Consider the following 19,175-nt stretch of genomic DNA (forward strand, 5'->3'; position numbering starts at 1 on the left):
TAACCCTCTGGGATGGGAATGTGCCGCCAACACCCCGAAGTCAGCTGTAGGGCAATGTGTGTGAATGTGTGAAAGCATATGCGTGGGACCTGGGAGGGGGGTACACAAAAGAGCGTGTGTGCATTCGAGGGAGCATGACCGTGCAAGTCTGAGAGCGTGCACACGAGTGTGCATGTGTGTGACAGGAAGCACAAGGATGTGTGTGAGTGTGTGCACAAGTGTGTGCTTCCCCCAGTGACCCACGTGGATCCAATAAGGAGTACAGTTGAGGAGTGGGCCAGGGCTTGGGCGTGGGGCTCGAGGAAAGGGCTCTGTCCTCCTGGACAAAATGCAGGCACACCTCATGGTACCAGGCTTCCCTTTACTGAAACTTGGCAGACACTGTGTTTTTTTCTAAGTTGAAGGTTTGTGGCAGCCCTCGGGAGAGCATGGCTGTCGGCGCCAAGCTTCCAGCAGCGCTGGCTCACTTCACGTCTCTTGAGTCATATTTTGGTAATTGTTGCAATATTTCAAACTTTTTCATTCTTGTTATATTTGTTAGGATCTGTGGCCAGTGATCTTTGAGGTTACTACTGTAATTGTTTCAGGGTGCCACGAACTGCACCTGTACAAGATCACAAACTTAACCAATGAATGTGTGTGTTCTGACCGCTTGGTCGACCAGGCTTTCCCCATGGCTCTCCCCTCTCCTTGGGTGTTGCCCTATTTCCCGAGACACAACAGTATTGAAGTTAAGCCAGCGAGTAACCTGACAGTGGCCTCTAAGGGTTCAAGTAAAAGGAAGAGTGGCATGTCTCTCCCTTTAAACCAGGGTTTAGTAAGGAAGGCATGTTGAGAGCATTGATGGGCTGAGAGCTGGGGCCTCTTGTGCCAAACAGGCAGCCCAGTCGGGAGTGCTAAGGAAAGGTTCTTGAAGGACATTAAAAGTGCCGCTTCAGTGAATACATAAATGATAAGAAAGTGAAACAGCCTTTCTGCTGATACGGAGAAAGTTCGAGTAGTCTGGAGAGAAGAGCAAACCAGCCCCAGCATTCCTTTAAGCCAAAGCCTGAGCCCGAGCATGGCCCTAGGTCTCTGTGATTCTGGGAGGGCTGAGAGAGGTGAGCAAGCTGCAGAGAGAAGTCTGAAGCTGCAGAGGCTGGTCCATGAGGTTGAAGGAAAGAACCAGCTCCGTAACAGAAGGTACACGGTGAAGCAGCAAGGGCTGGGGGAGAAGCTGCAGCGAGTTCTCCAGAAGGTCCAGCTACAACAGCGATGAAAGCGGCTACACTCCAGTGTAGACAAGACAGCCTTCTACTGGAAGAAGATGCCGTCGAGGACTTTCAGAGCTAGAGAGGAGAAGTCCGTGCCTGGCTCCACAGCTTCAGAGGACAGGCTGACTCTCACGTTAGGAGCTAATGCAGCTGGTGACTTCAGCTGAAGCCGGGGCTCACTGACCATTCCGAAAACTCTAGGGCCCTTCAGAATTACTCTAAACCTACTCTGCCCGTGCTCTAGAAATGGAACAATGAAGCCTGGGCGACAGCACGTCTGTTTACATGTTTTACCGAATATGTAGAGCCCCCTGTTGAGAGCTACTGCTGAGAAAAACGATTCCTATCAGAATGCGCCTGCTCACTGACAACGCAGCCGGTCATCTGAGAGCTCTGACGGGGACATACGAGATGAATGTTGTTGTCGTGCCCGCTGACACAACAGCCGTCCTGCAGCCCCTGGATCACGGAGTAACTTTGACTTTCAAGTCTTAGTCTCTAAGAAACACATTCTGTAAGCCTATAGCCATACACAGCGATTCCTCTGACGGATCTGGACAACTGAAAACCTTCTGGAAAGGATTCACCATTCGAGATGCCATTAAGAACATTCATGATTGATGGGAAGAGGTCAAAATATCCACATTCACCAGAGCTTGCGAGAGGCTGGTTCCCACTCTCCTGGAGGACTTGGAGGGGTTCAGGGCGTCCACGGAGGCAGTCACCGCAGAGGTGGTGGGAACAGCAAGAGAACTGGAGTTACAAGTGGGGCGGGAAGATGGGCCCGCACGGCTGCCGTCTCATGATCAGACTTGGACGGACGAGGAGCTGCTTCTCGTGGATGAGCCAGGAAAGTGGATTCTTGAGCTGGAATCTGCTCCTGGCAGAGACGCCGTGAAGACTGTTGCAGTGACCGCAAAGGATTTAGAATCTAACATCAACTTAGATGAGAAAGCAGCAGCAGGGTTTCAGAAATTGACCCCAGTTTAGAAAGAAGTTCTGCTGTGAGTTAAATGCTACCAAACAGCATCCCACGCTACAGAGGAATGGTCAGGCGATGTAGCAAACTTCACTGTTTTAAGAAATTGGCACAGACCCCTCCGCCCCCACAGCCTTCAGCAGCCCCCACTCTGATCAGTCAGCAGCCATCCTCAGTGAGCCAAGACCATCCACCTGCAAAAATGTGACAACTCACTGGAAGTGTAGATGACGGCTTGCCTTTTTTAGCAGTGAAGTATTTTTAAATGAAGGTGTGTCCATTGCTTCTTTCGACATAACGGTATTTCACACTTAGTAAACTCTAGGAGAGTGTAAATGTGACTGTTCGTTGTACCGAGAAACCATTCATTTGGGGGAAAAGTCACTGGATGGCTTCACTGAAATATTTGCTTAACTGCAGTGGTCTGGAACCGGAACCACAGAAGCTTTGAAGCCGGCCTGGAAGCTGCACCTGGCTGATCAAGCCCAGACTCTGCTTGACTTCGCTCTGACAGCGGAGGGGAGGACCCCCGCATCCTTCCTGGAAGGTTGCAGCCCCTCAGAGCAGGGGATGGAGATGGGAACGGGGTTACTCAGAGCAGCTTCATTCGGCTGCAGGCTTCGCTGGCTTGGTCACTCCTTGCCGTCCCCACTGCCATGACAAGGCTGCCCCAGGACCACAGCTCGGCAGCCGAGGCCCCGTGGTCCCCGCGGCGTGTTTTCTTCTTGTCTTCCTATTCAACATGCCAAGAGCCTGTGTGGGGGGAAGCCTCCCAGCTCAGAGGAACGAGACGCAGTGGATGCCGGAATAAACACAGAGCCCTCCCAGGAGCTCAAGAGCAAAGCCGTGTTGTAGGTGATATGTGCTTCGTTAAGCTCAGACACCCAGGCCCACCTACCTTGTGACAACGGTGTTCTGGTCAATCCTTGCTTTGAGGTCTTCATTCTGCTGCTGGAGAACTTGGATCTTTTCTTCTAAGATAATGTTCTTTTCTGCCTACAAAGAAAGCAGTATAAGAGGTTCTCAGCGAGGCCACGACAAAGATAAAAGACCAGTGCCCTTGACTTCTGACCATTGGAGGATTATCAAGAATAGTGCTTTGTGGGGCACCTGAGTGGCTCGGTAGGTTGGGTGTCCAGCTCTTGATTTTGGGTCAGGTCATGATCTTGGGGTCATGAGATGGAGCCACATGTCAGGCTCCCCGCTGAGCCAGAGTCTGCTTGCCCCTCCCCCTTCTCACACACTTACTCTCACTCTCTAATAAATAAATAAAATCTTCAAAAAAAAAAAAGGAACAGTGCTTTGCAAACTGCAGTTTGCAATGTATTAGTGGGTTGTAAAATCAAGTTAGAGAGACGGGAGTAGCATTTCTTTTTTAAGCAAAATAAAACAGAAAATATCAGAGTGCACTCTATATAGTAAAAGTATTTCTTATTCATATTTTAGCTATACATGTTTTTTACATATATGTGTGTGTGTATCCATCAGGTTCCTGTGTAGAATACATTTTTTTAGAGATTTTACTTATTTGAAAAAAAAGTGAGTGAGAGAGCACAAGTAGGGGGAGTGGCAGGCAGAGGGAAAGGGAAAAGCAGACTCCCCGCTGAGCAGGGTGCTCGATACGGGCCTCAATCCCAGGACCTTGGGATCATGACCTGAGCCGAAAGCAGACGCTTAACTGACTGAGCCACCCAGGTGCCCCTAGAATATATTTCTTACAGTGTGTGCTCCTGCAGTCAGAGACAAGTTGTCAGACGTGAGTGGACACCATCAGGACCTAGTGTGGCCGATGGCCTCTGGTTCTTCCTGATAGTCAACTGCACAGCATCGGCTTCCCTGGCCCCGGCGTGTATGCTCGATATGACATTCTGAATTAACGGAGGGATAGAAATATAAATAACATGGACACATTTTTTTCCTTCTGAGCGTATGGGCAGCCAGGAACCTGAAACGTGAGATGGGTTTGATATATGATCCAAAAATAACATTTTCCATGGCTATTATTCTCCTGCAATTTATGCCTTTTTCTCTGTCTGTGTGTCCCTTAGGGCCTTGTGGAAGTACAGTTCCATTCTAAGATAAATTCAGAAATAAATAATAAATAATTTATTTATTTTAAAGGTTTTATTTATTTATTAGAGAGAGAGAGAATGAGAGAGAGAGAGAGCACGAGAGGGGAGAGTTCAGAGGAAGAAGCAGACTCTCCACTGAGCAGGGAGCCTGGTGCGGGACTTGATCCCGGGACTCCAGGATCATGATCTGAGCCGAAGGCAGTTGCTTAGCCAACTAAGCCACCCAGCCACCCAGAAATAAATTATTTCTTGAAGATAAAATGACAAATTCACTGTTGGGTCTTAATCTTTGAGGAGAACTGTCGCCCTTCCAGGACCAGGACTAGGGGTCAGAGCCAAAGGGCTGGGCTCTGTCCCACAAACTTCCCTACAGCCTTCATCTTTGCTCTCAAGAAATGGGAAGTGATTACACTGCTTCTTGCTTTATGCCTAGAAAGGTTTCTGGAAGGAGAAGTCATGCATGGTTGTAGAATGCCTGGAACATTCTGGCAAAAACCAGCCAAATAAACCCTAAAGTTTGTGGGGGACTAGACAACTGAATGCGGACGGCTCAGCCTGGAGGGTCGTCAGTCCCTGTGTGGGCCTGGCTGGGAAGGACAGGGCTCGGACCTTGCTGGGAAGCTCTGGGCTGTTGGGAGGCACCACAGGGTCACCACAGCCCAGGATGCTGGTTAGTGACAGCCATACTGCTGTCTGCCCCCATCCTACCTGATAAGCACGTGCGGTATGAGACATCTGCAAGGAGCGGGGGTGCTAGATTAAAAGGGGACATGACGGGCGCCTGGGTGGCTCAGTGGGTTAAGCCGCTGCCTTCGGCTCAGGTCATGATCTCAGGGTCCTGGGATCGAGTCCCGCATCGGGCTCTCTGCTCAGCAGGGAGCCTGCTTCCCTTCCTCTCTCTCTGCCTGCCTCTCTACCTACTTGTGATCTCTCTCTGTCAAATAAATAAATAAAATCTTTAAAAAAAAAAAAAAAAAAAAAAAGGGGACATGACAACTAAATTCAACAGGTGCATCTAGACCGGCTCCAGGGTTGAGAAATCCAGCTTCAAGGGATATTTCAGACACAAGCAGGGAACTTTACAAAGTAGATGAGATGATCCGTGACTGAGATGGCAAGTAAGATCTGCTGGCTGGGAGAAAGCAGGATACAAAGTTCTCCCTGTGTGGGGCATGTCCACAGTACCAAGGAAAAGTTCTGGGAAGTACTAACAGCACTTGGAGATATATTCTAATTTTCTTGATTTTGTTTATCTTCTAATTTTCATAAGGTATGTCTTTTCTTTTTATAGCATCAACTTATATTTAAATATAACAGTAAAAAAGGGGAAAAAAGGTCTATCTGAGACCCTTAGGCCAACTTCCACATCAAGATAATGTCTCCTTGCAAGCTAGCTTCTCTGCTACCAACTTCGAAAGACTTGTCTCCAGCTCTAGCTTTTGCACCACCCTTGTGCCTGCCGTGGCGGGGGGGGGGAGTGAGCTCAGGGGGGCTCCATTTCCCCAAAGGGGCGCCTTTTCTAGTTCTGTGGAAGCCAGCTTGAAGGGGAGGCAGAGGGTTATGAGACCAGGCACCGGGGCCTGGGTCTGCACTCCCAACCTCTGGGTGAGATGCACCCTCTGCCTAGACCTCCATCTGCATCTGAATCTATGAAAGGAGACTTTGGATGGTACCTGTTGCAGTAGATTGCTGTCTGGGGTTAAAGAACAAAGACTTAAAGTGCTTTGTGCAGTGCCTGGCATACACCTCCGTGATGCTGCACTTACGCTGGCTTACCACCCGTCCCTCGCAGGGAGGAGGGAGGAAGCAGCAGTCCGCCAGGGGAGGAGGGATGGATGGGGAATGGAGGCTGCAGTTAGGAGGCCTGCCCAGTTGTGCAGTACAAGGCCACCTCGGATTCCTTATCAGAATTCCTCCCTTCCTAAGAAGGTTCTTGAGACTTGGCCATGACATTTTCTGCTCAGGTGTCAGGGATGGACAGGGAAGGGCCCAGCCTCTGCAGACAGTGAGTGAGGACGTCTGTGAGGCCCACACGGCATACCACTCAGGTTACTGGGGCTCTCCCAAGGAGGCAGGCTGACTCACCAGTTTTTCCAGCTCAATAATCTTCTTTTCCTGCTGGTGTATTTGCTGATTCTTCATCTCTAATACCTGCTTCAGACTCTTCATGTCTTCTTCCAAGTGCTGATAGGGAGCCAATGCGATCTACAACAGCGGAGAGCGAGAGCTATTTACCAGGGGGCCCAGCAAAAGCCCAGTATTCCCCAGTGCCATGAATTCAGCAAAATCTAGCCTTCTGTAGCAAGCTTCCCGGTAGGCACTGGAGTGTGAATGTGAGCCCACTCACAGCCTTCCCTGATAAAGATGCTCACTGGTTTCCCACTGGAGATGCTAGGAGAAATCCAGCTCCCTGGGGAATGAGAGAGGTAAAGCTATCATCCACCAAAAAGTCTGGATTCGGGGAGGGCTGGATGTTACCAGCCCATCCCCCAACGGGAGCCCCTGGGGTCAAAAGTCTAAATTCATCACTAGCTTTTAACATGGACCCAGACTGCTTGATTCACCAGACAAGTTGTGATTTGCAGGTCTCCCCTGGGCCCACGCAGAGTGGGGGTGGGGCATCCTTGTAGGGGAAAGGAGCAAAGTAGTTGAAAAAGCAGAAAAGGCACTTTAGAAAAAGAAATGCTACAGTGAGGTTGCTGGGTATAATGACAAGAACGACAACAACAAAATATAGGACATTGAGTCAAGAGTTCCCAACAAACCACCTTTTTTTTAAAGTTTAAATATTACATGGGATATACTTATACTAAAAAAATTCACCTCTTTATAATTCAAGATTAACTGGGTGTCACATATTTTATCTGGCAACCCTCCATCAGTGGGAGGGAGTTTTGCCAGCTTTTCCGGAAACCACTCCACTTCCCCCACTAAGGCAGGTGTGAGTGGTGCCCCCTGTACCAGTGCAACCAAAGCTGGGGGAGAATGGAGCGGAAGGGGGGGTCCCAGCTGGGGTGCAGAGCTCCCAGGAGCTCCGGGACAGCAGCTGGGGAGCAGTGTGCCATCTGGCAGAGATAACATGTCACTGGAGAAACCCACAGCTGTCTTCTGTGTCAGAAGAGACACAGACAGGGTACTGACAGGGACCTCTTCTGGCCGGCTGTCACTCCGGCCACAGATCCACACAGAGGTCCGCTCCAGGGGAGATTGCTGAGGGGACTCCCAGGGTGAAGCCCCCCTGGGAGCCAAGAGGCCTGGGGAGCATGACTACCTCCAGCTGTTCTTCCGTGTTCTTCCTCAGAGCCTCCTCAAAGCGTCTGGCTCGGTCCCGCAGAGACTGGCTCTGGAAGGTCAGCGTGTCTACCTGGTCCTGCAGGGAATGACAAGAAGCTCAGCTTAGTCCGCCACAGACACAGTGGCCTGGGCAGCTATGAGGGGAGGGCTACCCGGCCTGGTGCACTCTCTGCGGGGTCAAGAGATCAGAGGCTGCTTGGATCACCTGTCCCACGGGCGTCACCAAGAGGGCGTCGCGTGGCATTGAGGCTGCGCACGAAGCGTCCTGACCCTGGGGTGTGGGAGAACTCAGAGCAGGTGTCTCGACTTCAAGGTGCCTCCCAACATGAGTGTGCTGCCCTTCCTCTCCAAATCGGCAGCTTGTTGAAGGGAGGCAACACACCAGCCATGGGGCAGCTCTCTGTGTGCAGGCTGAGATGATGGTGAGTCCGAGGAGGAACCATTTCCTGCCCTGGCTGCTGGGCCAGGTGCAACTGCCCTCAGCCTCCCTTGCAACCCCAGCAACGCCTGATCACTGCCGCCAGCAAAGGATGCCAGGCAGTGGGCTTTCTCGCAATGCTAGATGGTGCCTCGATTGCACAGAGTATCCCAAAGTTCTCCACCCCACGGCACCGTTTCTGTGACATTAAAATGAAGGGACTTAGGGTCTCCCCAGGAACTCTTCTGACAACAGAAACGGCCTCATCTCCCTCATGTAATCCCACATAAAAACCTCGTCCTGGAGGAAGCCCTGGCTTGCCTGCTTTCTCTATCTCCCCAGAGGACCCTGTTCTGCCAACCATCTTTGGCAGGTGCTTTTTCCTCTTTTTTTCTTTTCCTTCTTTCTTTATTTCCTTTTTTTGTTTGTTTGTTTCCAGTTATTTCCAATTTCATTTTTAAGAAAAAGAAAAGCCCCTACAGTGTCATTAAACACAAAGTCTGGTGCATTAGGGCGACAGAGTTGTCATGGGTGGTCTGCACACACACGGGAGCTGGGGAATGTAAATCCCAGCCCAGTGCAACCCCGGCTGGGGTCTGGCGGTGCGGTCATCTTCTAGAACGGGACGACACACAGCTGTACCACTACCCAGCTCCCACACCAAACTTGTCCACGCTGTCAAAACAATGAAAGACGCATCTGGCCAACGCCTCCTGGAGATGGATCTAAAATGTCAAACTGTGTTTTTTCTGCCTTATTCACCAGGACTCAAAATAGATCCACAGGCACACAATGGTGCCCTCCAGCAATCAGGCAGAAGAGACTGTTTTTCAGCTTGGGGTGGCTCCTTTGAGTCCAGCGGAGAGGCAGAAAGTCCCAGCTGGTGACCCAGCATAGCAAGGGCCACTCAGGAATTAACCAGTGGCGTGACAGTAACAGCAGTAAATGTAACAGTGCTGAAACTATCATGACAGTGACAGCAGCTCCTTCCTAACAACTACTGTGAGCCAATCTAATGCTCTGTGCTTTACATCCGTTACTTCCCTTAATCTGCTCACACCTTGAGGAATGTACTGTTATCGCCCCCATTTTACAGATGAGTAGAGCAAGGTTTACAGAGCTTATGTGACTGTCCATGATTTCAAAGCTACTAAGAGGAGGCACACTGGGCATTTAAACTCAAAGCTCACATCGCTGATCCCCAGACCTGTTGCCCTAACCACCAGGAGCCCAGAAAGTTTGGCTTCAGCAATCTCATCCTCTCTGTACCAAACAGCCCAGATGAATTCTGCCCATGGAGCATTACAACCAAACTGTGTACAGTTCATGACAATTTAATGTTAGTGGCAGAGTGAAGACTCACATGTGATAGAAAACTCTCACTTCTTTTGGTTTTGGGACTGGAGGGGTTTGTTACATCATGATGTGGTCTTGGTTTATGTCCTGGCAAGGAGTGCATCTGATGGTATGGGATGTGGGGCACACGAAGGCTGTTTGGGGTTAGATGCTGCAGCTGAGCCATGTGATGACTGCATGGGCAGAAGCATCAGTGGACGGATGGATGGAGAGGTAGGGGATGGGGGGGGTCGGTGGGCTCACAGCAGGTGGTTGCCCATTTTAAACTTCTGCCTAGTACATTCAGTAGCTGTGACGCTGGTTAGCTCCACAATCCTGGGTTCTTTTCTTGGAGAGCAGGCTCTGTGCAATGAACATTGCCAGGGTAAAGTACACCCTCAAAGAAGCAAAATTCCTACCTTTGTCTTACAGTTTTAGTCATCACCTTCCATAATTTCCAGATGTGAGTGCTCCTAATAATTAACAAATAATCTTGTTATAATTGAGGCAACCTTAGTTGGGAATGGAAGCCAGGCCACAGACCTTGCCCTTGCTTCCCAGGCAGCTCCGTCCTATGGGTGGGGGTGGCCTGGGTCTCCAGAAGGAAGGAGGGAGAAGCACGTGACTGGGGAGAGCAATCATTCTCCCCGTAGAAGTCAGAAGGAAGCCAGGCAGCTCCCTGGCCTCTGAGACCCACATTTTCTGCAGGTGGGCAGTGGAAGGCAAAGAAGGTTCTTTCCATCTCACCCACCTCCAGGTGATTAAAGCCCCTTTTGTAATTCCCAGAACATATGCTATGAATGACCCCTCTATTCCCCCTGCCTGGAATGTTCTCCTCCTCAAGTCCTCCCTTTCGTTTGGACACAGCTCAGGTGCCCCTCTGAGCATGGCAAGTGGGGAGCAGTGTCTTGGAACTCCTGTGTGCTCACTAATGGTATCATTCATGGGGTGTACGTCTGTGTTACCTTTTGTGTTGTCTGTCACTGTTCAGGTCACAGCTGTCTGAGCAGACAGTAACTTCTCAAAGAGCAGGGAGTCTGTCCCATTTACCTCTATATTCCAGCGCTTAGTATGGAATCCAATACACAGCAGATGCTGGGTCAATGTTGGCATTTATCTAGATATCAGAGTTAAGAGAATGAATATTAACCTGTAAGGACAGCCGCAGCTTTTCAAAATTTTCTTCCAATTCTTTCTTTTCAAGCTCATGGGTAGACATCAGTTCTGGAGAGAAGAGATCAGATAGTCAAGTTGGTCTTTTGAAAAGGATCAAACAAGATTCTGCCAGACTTAGGATGTAGGTAAATAAGGGACACTGGCCGATAGCTCCATACTTGGAAATCAAATGCAAAGACTAGGACAAAGAAGGGAAAGAAGAAAGAAATGAGGGAGGGAAGCAGACAGAACACAATCGTGTAGGGGCACCTTGGTGGCTCAGTAGGTTAAGCATCCAACTCTTGATTTCCTCTCAGGTCATCACCTCAAGATCATGAGATCGAGACCCACATTGGGTTTTACGCTGAGCATGGAGCCTGCTTAAAATTCTCTCTCTCCCTCCACCCCTTACCCACTCCCTCTAAAAATAAAATAAAATAAAATAAAAGCCACAATCATGCTCACAAGCACATACACACCCGTTCTTTCAACCTGCTCTACCACCACTCCGTATCTATCTGTATCTATCTCCACGATACTTGTCATTCTCCAAGTTTTCCTCAGGTAGAACAGCTGGGTCATCAATGTTAAATCACTCCCCTTTCCACCATGATGCAGCAATCTGGGGCTGAAGAAGGTGGCCTTCCAGGGAGCGTGTTGCTGTGAGCGGCCATGCTGCCAGCCTGGGCTTGCTGGGGAATAGCTGTGTGAAGGGGGCCAGGGCTGCATCTGCAAGGACACCTTGGTGGCCTCTGAGCCACACTTTGGAAACAACAGATCTCAAAGATTTGCTTGAGCAAAGAATTGATATTAAGACACTCGGACAGAAGGAAGGACTAATTGGACTGGTTCCTCTTGGAGAGTTGGGAACAATTCTATGCTGTGAAAAGTGTCATTCCAGTAATAATTTGCAAGTTATGCAGAAAGAGATGTCATATAAGAGTTATTAGTGAGTGGATTCTATTTTCCTCCAGATGGAAAGAATCTTATTAGCTGGGTGAGGTGTATCTCATTCTAGCTACACAAGCAATTTGTTTTCATCTCATAACTGCATGGAGGAAAGGTCCCATTAATCAGCCAGGATCACATGCTTAGAACAGGAGAGCACTGGAGGCCAGCAATTATGATTCTGGCTGGCATGAGCTGCAATTAGGAAAGACTTTGTGGTTTCCACTGACCCAAATCTTTTAAGTAAGGATGGCAAAAGTCTCTAAGAAATCCAGTTGTTTATAGCTGAAATTTACATTTGGGGGGAAAAAAAAAGTTTGTGCTGATTTCACTGACATAAAACCATGTAGGCTTCTGGTCCACTTAGCTCTGTCTACATGGTTAGTTTTAATAGTCATCGATCATAGTAATAAACCTGATCATAGTAATAAACTTCTTATCTCTATCATTAAATATGCCTATGTTCCCTTGACATCGAAATGACTTGGATGTGGTATCTAAGTGAGATTTCATTCACCAGAAAACTCTACCAGGTCTATTTTTATGAAAATACAGAAGCAAAAGGCAGCAAACATTGCGGTTCATTGCACTATTTCCATTCATATTCCCTTTCCAGAATTTTCCTACAGTGCAGTGATGGATTTTAGGACACTTTCAGATGATCCCCAAAACTCAAGATAAAAGCTAGTACCTACTCTGGAGATGGTATAAACCATCACTAGTATCTATAATAAATTTCATTATTTTACGGTCATTACATTTTGTCCCATGCTTAATACTGTGCTCAAAGACAATGGTTCTCAAATTTGGCTGGATGTTAGAATCATCTTGGGTAATTTTAAAAATCCTGATGCCTAGCCTGCACCCCAAAGCAATTAAATTAGAATCTCTGAAGTGGGATTTACACATCAGTATTAAAAAAAAATCCCCAGGTAGTTCCAATGTACAGCCAAGAGTGGGGATTGGTACTCTAAGTGGGAGACATGCTCTCAGGACACAGGTAATACATTTAAGTAGTTCTCAGGGAAGTACTCTTCCTTGCCTCCAGCCTGGACTTTTTTTTTTTTTTTTTTAAGATTTCTTATTTATTTGACAGACAGAGATCACAAGTAGGCAGAGAGGCAGGCAGAGAGAGAGAGAGGAGGAAGCAGGCTCTCCGTGGAGCAGACAGCCCGATGTGGGGCTCGATCCCAGGACACTGGGATCATGACCTGAGCCAAAGGCAGAGAGGCCTTAACCCACTGAGCCACCCAGGTGCCCCCAGCCTGGACTTTTTCATGTACAAATAAATCCCAGAGATGGTAGGGCTGGTGCTTGAGGGAAGCAAAACATGGGTACTGATTGTCGCACAGTGGGCTTTGTGGTTTTCAAAGAACATTTAAAAAATAAATTTAAAAAAATCTGATGTTGGGGGCACCTGGGTGGCTCAGTGGGTTAAGCCACTGCCTTCAGCTCAGGTCATGATCTCAGGGTCCTGGGATCGAGTTCCGCATCTGGCTCTCTGCTCAGCAGGGAGCCTATTTCCCTCTCTCTCTCTCTGCCTACTTGTGATCTCTCTGTCAAATAAATAAATAAATAAAATCTTCAAAAAAAAAATCTGATGTTGGCCACAAATCAATCAATGTGATACAACACATTAATAAAAGAAAGAACAAGAACCATATGATACTCTCAATAGATGCTGAAAAAGCATTTGACAAAGTACAGCATCCCTTCCTGATCAAGACTCTTCAAAGTGTAGGGATAGGGCACATACCTCAATATTATCAAAGCCATCTATGAAAAACCCACTGCAAATATCATTCTCAATGGAGAAAAACTGTTTTCCGCTAAGGTCAGGAACATGGCAGGGATGTCCATTATCACCACTGCTATTCAACATAGTACTAGAAGTCCTAGCCTCAGCAATCAGACAACAAAAGGAAATTAAAGGCATCCAAATCAGCAAAGAAGAGGTCAAACTATCACTCTTAGCAGATGATATGATACTATATGTGGAAGACCCAAAAGACTCCACTCCAAAACTGCTAGAACTTGTACAGGAATTCAGTAAAGTGTCAGGATATAAAATCAATGCACAGAAATCAGTTGCATTTCTCTACACCAACAACAAGACAGAAGAAAGAGAAATCAAGGAGTCAATCCCATTTACAATTGCACCCAAAACTATAAGATACCTAGGAATAAACCTAACCAAAGAGGCTAAGAATCTATACTCAGAAAACTATAAAGTACTCATGAAAGAAATTGAGGAAGACACAAAGAAATGGAAAAATGTTGCATGCTCCTGGACTGGAAGAACAAATATTGTGAAAATGTCTATGCTACCTAAAGCAATCTACACATTTAATGTAATTCCTATCAAAATACCAACCATTTTTTTTCAAAGAAATGGAACAAATAATCCTAAAATTTATATGGAACCAGAAAAGACCTCAAATAGCCAAAGGAATATTGAAAAAGAAAGCCAAAGTTGGTGGCATCACAATTCCGGACTTCAAGCTCTATTACAAAACTGTCATCATCAAGACAGCATGGTACTGGCACAAAAACAGACACATAGATCAATGGAACAGAATAGAGGGCCCAGAAGTAGACCCTCAACTCTATGGCCAACCAATCTTTGACAAAGCAGGAAAGAATGTCCAATGGAAAAAAGACAGCCTCTTCAATAAATGGTGTTGGTTTTGGGAAAATTGGACAGCCACATGCAGAGAAATGAAATTGGACCATTTCCTTACACCACACACGAAAATAGACTCAAAATGGATGAAGGACCTCAATGTGAGAAAGGAATCCATCAAAATCCTTGAGGAGAACACAGGCAGCAACCTCTTCGACCTCAGCCGCAGCAACATCTTCCTAGGAACATTGCCAAAGACAAGGGAGCAAGGGCAAAGATGAACTATTGGGATTTCATCAAGATCAAAAGCTTTTGCACAGCAAAGGAAACAGTTAACAAAACCAAAAGACAACTCACAGAATGGGTGAAGATATTTGCAAACGACATATCAGATAAAGGGCTAGTGTCCAAAATCTATAAAGAACTTAGCAAACTCAACATCCAAAGAACAAATAATCTAATCAAGAAATGGGCAGAAGACATGAACAGACATTTCTGCAAAGAAGACATCCAGATGGCCAACAGACACATGAAAAAGTGCTCCATATCACTTGGCATCAGGGAAATACAAATCAAAACCACAATGAGATAACCTCACACCAGTCAGAATGGCTCAAATTAACAAGTCAGGAAATGACAGATGCTGGCGAGGATGCAGAGAAAGGGGAACCCTCCTAAACTGCTGGTGGGAATGCAAGCTGGTGCAACCAGTCTGGAAGACAGCATGGAGGTTCCTCAAAATGTTGAAAATAGAACTACCCTATGACCCAGCAATTGCAATACTGGGTATTTACCCTAAAGATACAAACGTAGTGATCCGAAGGGGCACATGCACCTGAATGTTTATAGCAGCAATGTCTACAATAGCCAAACTATGGAAAGAACCTAGATGTCCATCAACAGATGAATGGATAAAGAAGAGGTGGTATATATACACAATGGAATACTATGCAGCCATCAAAAGAAATCTTGCCATTTACGATGACGTGGATGGAACTAGAGGGTATCATGCTTAGCGAAATAAGTCCATCGGAGAAAGACATCTATCATATGATCTCCCTGATATGAAGAAGTGGAGATGCAACATGGGGGGTTAAGGAGGTAGGAGAAGAATAAATGAAACAAGATGGGATTGGGAGGGAGACAAACCATAAGTGACTCTTAATCTCACAAAACAAACTGAGGGTTGCTGGGGGGCAGGGGGTTGGGAGAGGGGGCTGGGGTTATGGACATTGGGGAGGGTATGTGCTATGGTGAGTGCTGTGAAGTGTGTAAACCTGGCAATTCATAGACCTGTACCCCTGGGGATAAAAATATATTATATGTTTATAAAAAATTAAAAATTAAAAAAGAAAAATCTGATGTTGGGCCACCGGGGTAGCGCAGTTGGTTAAGCATCTGACTTTTGTTTTGGCTCAGGTTGTGATCTCAGAGTTATGAGATAGATCCCTGCATCAGGTTCCGTGCTTAGTGTGGAGTCTGCTTGAGATCCTCTCTCCCTTTGCCTCTGTCCCTTCCCCTCATGCTCTCTCTCTTCCTAAAATAAATAAATACAACTTAAAAAAAAAAAAAACCTCCATGTTAACTTTCAAACTCTTAAAAATCATTAATCTATTTATTGAATTTCATTGCTTTTAATATGCTTTAACAACCAGTTAACTAGGGAAAAAGATGAGGTGGGGAGAGAAATTGAAAAATAAATCATATATACTAATGGAAATGCATGTCAAAGGTGTAAAAAAGCTTCTTTCACAAAGTAATAATCTTAGTAAGACATGGTAGATGTTGTTACTGTTGTCATGACCCACAAAAAACCTCTACATATTGAAAGATCATTCAAAGTTACAAAAAGTATAAAAAGAAAGATTTGGAACTCCATGGGGAATGTGGTGTCCGAGTATGAGGTATGGAGACCTAGATCCAGCTGGACTCTGCTGTGGCTCTGAACACACCACAAGTGTGGAAAAAGCCCACCCATCCCGGGGTCGCCATTTTGTTTTAAAAGGCTACAAGACAAGGTAAAACACAGGATTTCCAGGCCTACTTTGAAAGAGTGGTTCTCCAGCTTTGAAACACATTAGAATGATCTCAGGAAGCCCACAGAAGCTACATGGGATTCCCAGGTGGAACCCAGGCTGGTCCGTCCCCTGGCACAGCTCCTTGGGGTTCTCATATCCAGGCAAGTTTGACAGTAAATGCTTCTGAGGAAAGGAATAGTTACCTGGATGGATCCTGGATTTTTCATCTCTTCTTTCCATAAGAAGCAACACAAAAGACACACCAGGATGGAGAGGAAGGGGAAATGGGAAGAGGAGCAAGAGAGGAAGGGGGGCAGCAATGTCTTGGCTTGCATAGCCCACCACAAAAGGCTGCCCACATCGAGGCTGGTAGCTACCTTGGACTTTGTGGTGGTGGTCATCCTGTAGGATCGCAATGGCTACCGTGTGGTTATTTTCCATCTCTAGGAGAGCAGCCTCATGGCTGGCCGTGAGATCTTCTACCTGGAGGAGAACACAGCTATAGTTACACACAGAGATGGAGGAATGGGTGGCAGGAGTGTCCTCACTGCTTGGAGAACGCAGTTGGTATTCAACTAGTAGAGCGATCTGTGACCAAAAGGTCGAGGACAAGCCATTTCGCTGAGGTGACATCCATCTTGGTCTTGCACCAAGGCAGGGGAGCCAGGATTTGGTGATGATGTGGTAGCCCCCTAAGTCAGGGGGTGGTCACAGGGAAGTCACCGCCTCAGCCCAGCTGTCTGTAGGAGGCTGGCAGCTCCCAGTGGGGGACAGTTGCCTGAGCCAGCTCTTCACTGCCCAAGGCCTAGCTTCTGGCCCACCCCCTTCCCACTCCCATTCCTTCTACCAAGCCCATCATGGAGAAAATGGCAGATAAAGAAAAGAAGAGGGCCCTCTGCTGGATGGTTGGCTCTCTGTTGCCCAGTGGCAGGTGGACAAGACAAATGGAGGGAACTAATGGTCATTAAGCCACCTGCTATTGGTTCCTGCGCTTAACTCTCACAGTGACATCACGAAGTAGGTATTTTTATGCCCATTTTATAGACAAGGAGACCGAGGCTTAGAGGGGTTTGAAATGTTTTGCCAAGAGCTTGTAATAGGCAGAGCTGGCCATGCTGCCTAGGTCTGTCTGACCCCGCTGGGGAAACTCTCTCAAACACACCGTTGTTGTAGCCTACCCCAGCAAGACCCTCACCGGAGCTTCAGGATGCTCTCCCCAGCGCCAGGACTGGCCGGCAGATCTGTGTGTGCTCGGCGCCCCTGCTCCCGGTAACCTTACCCTCCAGATCGCAATTTGGACTCCCTCCACCCCCTGCCCTGGCAATGTGGAACTACACCTGTTTCTCTGGCTGAAGGCACATTTCTAGAATGTAATCACAGGCAGTGTGGCTGCTCCAGGATTTTTATTTTGACCCCTCCCGATCTCTGCAAACCGCCCCACCCCCAGTGTGTTTACTGTTTTTGTTATTGTGACTGTTGCTTTAACCTCCAATGGCTGACTTTAAGGAGTAATTTCAACACCACCCGCCCCCCCCCCCCCCCGCCGCCCCACAGTAGCAAACCAGAACAGCATTTTCCCAAAATTTTGTCAGTGAACCATTGTTATAAAACACCACCGTACCTTGCACTGTGCATGGGCACACACACAAAACCAAAGTTCCACGATACAGCCTGTTCCCTTCCTCCTTGAAATCACCTGGTCTTAAAATTTCTATCTCACTTTTTTTTCAAAATGCCGGTTGCAAGTCATGAAATGTATTTCACGGCCTACCAGTGTATCAAAGTCTGGCATTTGAGAAACACTGAACCAAAAAAAGGGCCCAGGGCCTGACGCTCTTGGACGGACACGTGAGAACACATTGCTCTGGCAGGTAATAGCCAGCCATCTCTTAGAGTCCTTCCTTTTTCTGGGGCTGACCTTTGACTCGAAGGGAGGAAGGGCACTCCCCAATAAAGAATGCCCACTAGGGGGGCGCCTGGGTGGCTCAGTGGTGTAAGCCTCTGCCTTCGGCTCAGGTCGTGATCTCAGGGTCCTGGGATCAAGCCCCACATCAAGCCCCACATGGGGCTCTCTGCTCAGCAGGGAGCCTGCTTCCCCCTCTCTCTCTGCCTGCCTCTCTGCCTACTTGTGATCTCTCTCTGTCTATCAAATAAATAAATAAAAATCTTAAAAAAAAAAAAAAGAATGCCCACTCGGGAAGTGGATGCATCAGAGTATTTTTATTTTAAAATGGGAAGGATTCCCATTCTGGATAGTGTAATTGCATAGGAGAATTTGTCGGACTTCTCTTTCCTATGGAAAATGAGAACTTTTCACTGGCAAAACCAACAATGAACTCTACCGTGTGAGGAAAGCTGCCCAATCATATGCAGACGGACATGGTATGCAATGATTTGCTTTTATTTGCCGGTCACTCTTGATTAAACAATCTTTTACTTGAGGCTCAGAGCTATGAATGTACTCGGCAGAAAGGCTGATTACCACAGTACTTAATTGTCCAATTCCTGTTTATATGAGGTTTTCATAGCATCTTTGTCCCGAGCCTTTTAGTCTCCTGGAAAAATAAATCACTGATTTAAAAAAATGAAAAAGATGGAGTATCTTTTCTTTCTGCTTTATTACTGATGTCAGTTAAGCCCATAGGACACTGTAGAAACAAGTAACTCCACATTATTTGGAGTTACGTTACCCAGTTTGGAATAAAGAAACATCTTTCATCAGTCCTTGGTATGGTTCTAATTTATTAGGCTCTTATGTAAATTGCCATAGTTGGTTTCAGGAAAGACAGATGAATGCAAAGGCTAGGTTCCAGAAGAGTCCCGTGTGCCCTCGGAGCTGAATATGCCTTGACTGGCAATTCTACGTTATGTTTGTGGCTAAACACATGCCCTTCTGGTTTGTTTGAAGGAGGGTCTTTCACTTACTGGTGATAAAATACTGCCCCCAATACGTGAAGGGCACGAGCTCTCTGTTACGGCCTCTCGGAGGTGCTTTTATGAATGAAATACTAAGTCCCTAACTCGGAAAGGGCATATGCAAGGAATGGAATGCCCAGTACCATTTCGAAGGTACTCCCAGT

The 19,175-nt window shown here is 47.1% G+C and overlaps 1 protein-coding gene across 3 annotated transcripts in view; it reads right to left on the reverse strand.

Moving 5' to 3' along the window:
- Positions 1–19,175, reverse strand: part of MTUS2 (microtubule associated scaffold protein 2) — a 576,541-nt gene that overhangs the window by 3,877 nt on the left and 553,489 nt on the right. For all 3 annotated transcript variants that reach the window (XM_032314531.1, XM_032314532.1, XM_032314533.1), the window contains 5 exons: positions 16,473–16,578; positions 10,502–10,575; positions 7,576–7,674; positions 6,390–6,509; positions 3,131–3,228 (listed from right to left, as the gene is read on the reverse strand). In XM_032314531.1, the coding sequence (XP_032170422.1) occupies positions 3,131–3,228; positions 6,390–6,509; positions 7,576–7,674; positions 10,502–10,575; positions 16,473–16,578 (497 nt within the window). The remainder of the gene's footprint in view (positions 1–3,130; positions 3,229–6,389; positions 6,510–7,575; positions 7,675–10,501; positions 10,576–16,472; positions 16,579–19,175) is intronic.

Source organism: Mustela erminea, chromosome 15 (assembly GCF_009829155.1).
Source record: "Mustela erminea isolate mMusErm1 chromosome 15, mMusErm1.Pri, whole genome shotgun sequence".
In the NCBI taxonomy this organism is placed as follows: domain Eukaryota; kingdom Metazoa; phylum Chordata; class Mammalia; order Carnivora; family Mustelidae; genus Mustela; species Mustela erminea.